This window comes from Nicotiana sylvestris, chromosome 5, assembly GCF_000393655.2.
Source record: "Nicotiana sylvestris chromosome 5, ASM39365v2, whole genome shotgun sequence".
Taxonomy (NCBI): domain Eukaryota; kingdom Viridiplantae; phylum Streptophyta; class Magnoliopsida; order Solanales; family Solanaceae; genus Nicotiana; species Nicotiana sylvestris.
Window position 1 is genome coordinate 53,960,956 of NC_091061.1, and position 8,229 is coordinate 53,969,184.

Below are 8,229 nucleotides of genomic sequence, written 5' to 3' on the forward strand. Positions count from 1 at the left end.
TATTATAGCTCGGATCGTATTTTATCCCAAAATGTCAGACTTCGACGAAACTCATTTTCTTTGATTCGTTTACCCTCTAACATTTACGAATTTACTTATCACTTGTTTGAAATAGCATAATACTTATAACCTCAAAAATAATCTCATTCTCGAGCTTATGTCGATTAACTTACGATGAAATTTTAACGTCCAAAAATGCGGGATGTAACATCTCATTTCCGAGCTTATATCAATTTACTCATGACATACTTTCATGTACGAAAACATAGGGTGTAACATCCGGCTGACCCCAAATTTTGCATACAAGTCATATTCAACATTACGGACCTATTCTAACTTTCAGAATCGAATTCCGACCCCGATATCAAAAAATCCACTACCGGTCAAAATCTTCAAAAATTTGTCTTTCGCCATTTCAAGCCTAAATAAGCTACAGACCTCCAAAACACAATCCAAACACGCACATAAGTCCAAAATCACCCAACGGAGCTAACAGAACCGGCGAAACTCCATTCCAAAGTCGTCTTCATACAGTTCCGACTATGGTCAAAATCCTAAGGCTTAAGCTTCCATTTAGGAACTAAGTGTCTCAAAACACTCCAAAAACCAAAACAAAACCTCCCGGCAAATCACATAAACTGAAACCAATACGGGGAAAACAGTAAATGAGGGATCGAGGCTATACTTTCAAAATGACCGGTCGGGTCGTTACATCCTCCCCTCTTATAATAATCGTTCGTCCTCAAACGAGCATAGAGACATACCTGAAGTGGTGAAAAAAATGATAATAATGGCTGCACATATCCTGCTCGGTCTCCCAATTCACCTCCTCAACCGGCTGACCCCTCCACTGAACATTTACTGAAGCAATGTTCTTTAATCTCAGCTTTCGAACCTGCTTGTCCAAAATAGCTACTGGCTCCTTAACATAAGATAGATCCTTATCCAACTAGACTGAGCTGAAATCCAGCACGTGAGATGGATCACCTTGATACTTCCGGAGCATAAAAACATCGAATACCAGATGAACTCCTGCTAGACTGGGAGGCAAGGCAAGCTCATAAGAAACTTCCCAACTCGCCGCAACACCTCAAATAGACCAATGAACCTCGGGCTCAGCTTACCCTTCTTTCCAAACCTCATAACGCCCTTCATAGGCGAAACTCGGAGCAAGACCCGCTCTCCAACCATGAATGCAACATAGAGAATCTTCCGGTCCGCATAACTCTTCTGTCTGGATTGGGCTGTACGAAGTCTATCCTGAATCACCTTAACCTTCTCCAAAGCAACCTGAACCAAGTCCGTGCCTAATAATCTAGCCTTGCTCGGCTCGAACCAACCCACTGGGGACCGATATCGCCTACCATACAGCGCCTCATATGCTGTCATCTGAATGCTGGACTGATAACTATTGTTGTAGGCAAATTCCGCAAGTGGCAAGAACTGATCCCAAAAACCTACAAACTCCATCACACACGTATGAAGAATATCCTCAAGTATATGAATAGTGCACTCGGACTGCCCGTCTGTCTAAGGGTGAAATATTATGCTCAACTCCACCTGAGTACCTAACTCATGTTGTACGGCCCTCCAGAACCGTGATGTAAACTGCGTACCCCAGTCAGAGATGATAGATACCGGTACGCCATGAAGCCTAACAATTTTAAGGATATAAACTCGAGCCAACTGTTCGGAAGAATAAGCAGTCATCATAGGAACGAAATGAGCTAACTTGGTCAGCTTGTCCACAATCACCCAAACTGCATCAAACTTCTGTTGAATCCATGGGAGTCCAGCAACGAAATTCTTTGTGATCTGCTCCTATTTCCACTGCAGAATCTCTAACTTTTGAAGCAATCCACCCGACCGCTAATGCTCATACTTCACCTGCTGGCAATTTAGATACCGGGTCACATATTCCACTATGTCCTTCTTCATTCAATGCCACCAATAATGCTGCCTCAAGTCCTGATACATCTTTGTGGCACCCAGATGAATGGAGCACCGCGAGCTATGAGCCTCTTAAAGAATAAACTCACACAATCTGTCTACATTGGGCACACATAGCCTGACCTGCATCCTCAATTCACCATCATCCCCAATAGTGAACCTCCTTAGCATCACCGTATTGAACGATGTCCTTAAGGACGAGCAGATGGGATTCATCATACTGACGCTCCCTGATACGATCATAAAGAGAAGACTGGGAGACCACACAAGCCAAAACTCGAATCGGTTCAGAAATAGACAATCTGACTAACTAGTTGGTCAAGGCCTGAACATCTAATACCAATGGCCTCTCTACTGCTGGCAAGTATGCTAAGCTCCCCAAACTCCCTACCCTGTGACTCAAGGTATCAGCCACCACATTGGCCTTTCCGGGATGGTATAAAATGGTGATATCATAATCCTTAAGCAACTCTAACCACCTCCGCTGACGCAAGTTAATTTGTTTGAATAGATCCTGCAAACTTTAGTGATCGGTGTAGATCTCATAAGGGACACCATACAAATAGTGCCTCCAAATCTTCAAGGCATGAACAATAGTTGCTAACTCAAGGTAGTGGACATGATAGTTCTTTTCATGTACCTTCAGTTGTCTGGACGCGTAGGCAATCACTCTACGGTCCTGCATCAACATCGTGCCAAGCCCAATCCGCGACGCATCACAATAAAAAGTATAAGACCCCAAATCTGTTGGCAATACCAATACTGAGGCCGTAGTCAAAGCTGTCTTGAGCTTTTGAAAGCCCTCCTCACACTCCTCCATCCACCTGAATGGAGCACCCTTCTAGGTTAGCCTGGTCATAGGTGCTTCTATAGATGAGAATCCCTCAACAAATCGGCGGTAATAACCCTCCAAACCAAGAAAGCTCTGGATCTCTGTAGCTGAGGACGGTTTGGGCCAACTCTACACTGCTTCCACCTTCTTCGGATCTACCTTGATCCCCTCACTCGACACTACGTGACCCAAAAATCCCACTAAATCTAACTAGAACTCACACTTTGAGAATTTTGCATATAATTTCTTTTCTCTCAAGGTCTGAAATACTATCCTCGGATGCTGCTCATGATCCTCTCGACTTCGGGAGTACACTAGAATGTCGTCAATAAACACAATGACGAATGAATCAAAATAGGGTGTGGATCAAATGCATAAATGTTAATGGGGCATTGGTCACCCCAAATGACATCACAAGGAACTCGTAATGACCACACCGAGTCATAAAAGCAGTCTTCGGGATGTCTGGCTCCCGAATCTTCAACTGATGATAACCTGAACGCAAGTCAATCTTGGAAAACACTCTTGCACCTTGTAACTGATCAAATAGGTCATCAATATGAGGCAAAAGATACCTGTTCTTTACTGTAACTTTGTTCAACTGGCGATAATCAATGCACATATATATAGAACCATCCTTCTTCTTCAAGAACAATACCGGACACCCCAAGGTGACACACTGGGATGGATGAAGCCCTTATCAAGCAACTCTTGTAACTGCTCCTTCAACTCAGGATGAGCCATATGATATGGAGGAATAGAGATAGGCTGAGTGCCCAACAACAAATCAATGCCAAAATCAATATCTCTGTCGGGCGGCATGCCCGAAAGATCAGCTGGAAACACATCTAGAAAATCTCTCACTACTGGAACTGACTCAACTTAGGGGTATCAATACTGACATCTCTCACATAAGCCAAACACGAGTCACACCCCTTCTCAACCATTCGTTGAGTTTTAAGAAATGAAATAACTTTGCTGGAGGTGTAATCTAAGGTACCCCTCCACTCTAACCGCGGTAAACCTAGCATAGCCAGCGTCACGATCTTGGCGTGACAATCAAGAATAGCATAATGGGGAGACAACCAGTCCATGCCCAAGATAACATCAAAGTCTACCATGCTGAGCAATAACAAATTGACTCTAGTCTCAAAATCGTTAAGAACAATCAAACAGGATCGATACATGCAGTCTACTATAAGAGAATCTCTTACAGTAGTAGACACATAAGCAGGGGAACTCAAAGAATCTCGAGATACGCCCAAATACGGGGCAAAATAAGAGGACAAATAGGCATATGTAGAGCCTGGATCAAATAATACCGACACATCTCTATGATAGATTGGGACAATACCTGTAATGATAGAGTCGGAAGCAACTGCCTCTGTACGAGCAGGAAGGGCATAGTATTTGTCTTGGCCTCCCCCTCTAGGGTGACCTCTACCTCCCTAACCTCCACCTCGAGCTGGCTGAGTAGGTGGAGTGGTAGATGGTGCTATAATCATATCCTGGGGACCTTGTGGAGCATGTTGTAGCTGAGAAGTCTATGGAGGTGCACCCCTCCTAAGTCTGGGAAAATCCCTCACCATATGGCGAGTGTCGCCATACTCAAAACAAGCTTTATGAGGACATAGCTGGCTCGGGCCAGGCCTGCTGGACTGACCGCTAAAAGCACCCCATGCAGGAGGCACACTAGATACTAGAGGTGCATAATAAGGCTCATAGGGCCTAGAAGGGGCAGGAACACCACTGGCGGCTGGAAGAGCAGAATGAACGGGGTGACTCACATAGCCTCTACCATGTCGAACTGCAGTTAGGGCACGAGCACCAGAATAATGGCCAAACTCTCGAGACCACTTGGACTCTCTCCTCTCTCTCTCCCGAGCAAGCGTGCCCTCCACCCTTCTAGCAATACTCACAATCTGCTGATACGAGATATCTATCTCTAACTTCCGGGCCATGCTAGTCCTGATGCTAAGATGGATTCCCTTAATAAACCGATAGACCCTCTCTCGAACTATAAAAACCAAGGTCGGTGCATGTGTAGCCAAATCACTTAAATGAACTGCATACTCTGATACAGTCATAACACCCTGGCGCAACTGCTCAAACTTGGCGCGCCATGCATCCCTGAGGCTCTGTGGGACATACTCTCTCAAAAATATGTCCGAGAACTGAGTCCATGTAAGTGAATATGCCTTAGCCGGACTGTCCAACTCATAAGCACGCCTCCACTGATAGGTTGCTCCTCTAAGCTGAAACGATGTGAAAGAAACCCCACTCGACTCTGCTATGCCCATAGTGCGGAGGATATGGTGGAACTCCTCCATAAATCCTTGATCATCTTCTAACGCTAGGCCACTGAAAGTAGGAGGGTGGTATTTCTTGTACCTCTCGAGCCTACGCTCCTCCTCCTCAAAAACTGTTGCTCTACCTTCGGGCTGAATTGGGGCTACAGGTGGCACCAGTATAGCCTCTAGAATTTGATCAACCTGAACATGTTGCTCTGGGGTGCGGGCGGCGGGATTCTGTGCTCCTTCCCCAGATTGAGATGTGGCAGGAGAAAGGGGAATCAACCTTGCCTGAGCTAGAGTATCGAACATGCTCATGAACTATGCAAGGGTCTCTTGAAGAGCCAGTGTAGTAGCAGTAGGCATCTCAGGTGCCTGCTCTCCGACTGGAGCTACTGGTGGCTCCTCTGTGGTAGCTCGTGCGAGTGCTCTAGCTGCTCCACATAGATGTCCTCGGTCTCTAGCCCGGCCCCGGCCTTTAGAGGCTCTAGCAGGGGGTGCAGGTGCTTGGTCTCAGGCTGTACGTGTCCTCACCATCTGTGAGAGAATAGAATACAGAAGTTTAGAAGTTTGAAGTAAACAAATATTCGCACGACAAGGAATCAAAGAAGTGTACCTTTCCTAACAGTCCCATAGCCTCGATAAGTACAGACGTTTCCATACCAATCCGCGAGACTCTAATAAACCGGCTTGTGACTCACCACACCCTATGAACTTAGAGCTCTTATACCAACTTGTCATAACCCAATTTACCTCTATAAGACGTCATGACGGCACCTAGTCCCAACGACTAGGTACGCCTAATACTGCGGAAAAACAACAAAATTGAAAACATAAATCAAAATCACTAACATCAATAGTAAAGAAGTAATTGAGAGAAATACCGCTCGGCATATACAATAACAACTCCCAAAAAAATACATACAAAATCTTCCCAAGATCCGGAACATCATAAGTCACAAGCTCCTACGAATTTACTAAAAGTTCTATACATTAATGTTTAGAAGTAACAGAGGAAGGACTACACAAAAGAGAGGGGGACTCCTAGGTTTGCGGACGCGACAGATGTACCTCGAAGTCTCCATAACAGCAGCAGATGCATAACTAATAGTGAGGCTTGAATGATGTACCTGGATCAGTACTCGAAAACATGTGCAGATGAGTAGTATGAGTACACCACAACGGTATTCAGTAAGTGCCAAGCCTAAACTCGGTCGAGTAGTGACGAGGTCAGGTCAGAGACCTACTGGTATATATGTATAAAATAAGAAAGAATGAAATATTGCATTATAATAAAGACTGAAAACAAGAAGGAAATCACAGAAACATATAAGCACAGTGAACATAAATAACAATCGGGGATCTCCTGAGATACCGTCTCGTAGTCCCAAAAGTAAATGTGCAGGGGGTCTCCCGGGATACCGTCCCGTAGTCCCAAAGTAAATATGCATGGGGATCTCCCGGAACACCGTCCCGTAGTCCCAAAGTAACTACGCAAGGGGATCTCCCGGAATACCGTTCTGTAGTCCCAAAATAAATACGCAGCTCAAACAATGGAGATAACAACTATAACACGAAACCATATAGTTTAGACTAAGTACAAGTCAAGGAAGAAGCAGAAGATCCACTAAATATGTTGCACGGAGTTCAGATAAGCATTTAAGACATGTAGACACGCTATTCTAGGCTAAACAGGACAATTACATATGCTAATATAACTCAATTAAAGTGAGATAGATTATTACTCAGTGAAAATGGAGTTTTACAATAAATAGCCCGTGTATGCACTCGTCACTTCACGTACACGGCGCTCACATAACACAACAGTACCAAATCCTAAGGGGAGTTCCTCCACAGAAGGTTAGGCAAGCCACTTACCTCGAACCAAGCTCAATCAATCGGTAACAATGCCTTTTCCACGTATATCCGAATCCGAATGGACCAAATCTAGACAAAATCAATTACATATTATAATATAACTATAGGAAACTAATCTAGTTAATGAAATCAAAGCTAAAGCAAGAAATTAGAAAATCGCCTTAAAAAGTCTCCCTCGGCCCACGTCTCAGAATCGGGTAAAAGTTACAAAATATGAACACCCATTCACTCACGAGTTCACTCATACCAAAATTATCCAAATCCGATATCAAAATCCCAATCAAATCTCAAAAACCCAGTTGAAGAACTTCCAACCTTTTCCCCCAAATTTCTCACCCAATCCTTAATTTAATGATGACATCATCTATAGATTAATGGAATACAACCAAAAACGAGTTAATAATCATTACCCTAAAGTTCTCTCTGAAAAATCCTTAAATTATCGCCTTAATCCGAGCTCTCAAAGTCCCAAAATTGAAAATGGGATAAAACCCTCGACTTGGCACTTTTCTATCTATCGATTCCGCATCTGCAGGCCAACAATCGCACCTACGACGCCGCACCTTCGGAATTTCCCTCGCAAGTGCGGAAATGACTTAAAGGGCTGGGTCAGTATCTGTGAACAATGGGCCGCACCTGCGCGCCCGCTTCTGCGATCCCTCATACCCCTGGTCGTTCCGCTTCTGCGCTCCATCTTCCGCATCTGCGAAAGCACAGATGTGGCTATACCTTTGCACCTACGACCTCTAGCCTCTTCCTTCCAAGCTGCACCTGCGTCCCTAGGCTCGTTTCTACAGGCTCGTACCTGCGGTCAATCTTGCGCAGGTGCAACAACTTCAGCCATTCTTCCAAAATCAAATTTGATCCGTTAACCATCCGAAATCAACCCGAGGCCCTCGGGACCTCAACCAAACATACCAACAAATCCTAAAACATCATACGAATTTAGTCGACCCTCAAATTACATTAAACAACGCTAAAATCACGAATCACCCTCTAATTCAAACTTAAAGAACTTGAAACTTCAAATTTCCACAACCAATGCCGAAATCTATCAAATCAGGTTTGGTTGATCCTAAATTTTGCACACAAGTCATATTTTACATTACGGACATATTCGAACTTTCAAAATCGGATTCCGACCCCGATATCAAAAAGTCCACTACCGGACAAAATCTTCAAAAGTTCGATTTTCGCCATTTCAAGCCTAAACAAGCTACAGACCTTCAAAACATAATTCGAACATGCCCCTAAGTCCTAAATCACTAACGGAGCTAA

At 44.2% G+C, this 8,229-nt stretch overlaps 1 protein-coding gene across 1 annotated transcript; it reads right to left on the reverse strand.

Moving 5' to 3' along the window:
• Window positions 1–4,326: 4,326 nt before the first annotated feature.
• LOC138868670 (uncharacterized) lies at window positions 4,327–5,391 on the reverse strand. The gene has a single exon (XM_070146234.1). The coding sequence runs from the start codon at window positions 5,389–5,391 to the stop codon at window positions 4,327–4,329; it is 1,065 nt and encodes a 354-aa protein (XP_070002335.1).
• Window positions 5,392–8,229: the final 2,838 nt, after the last annotated feature.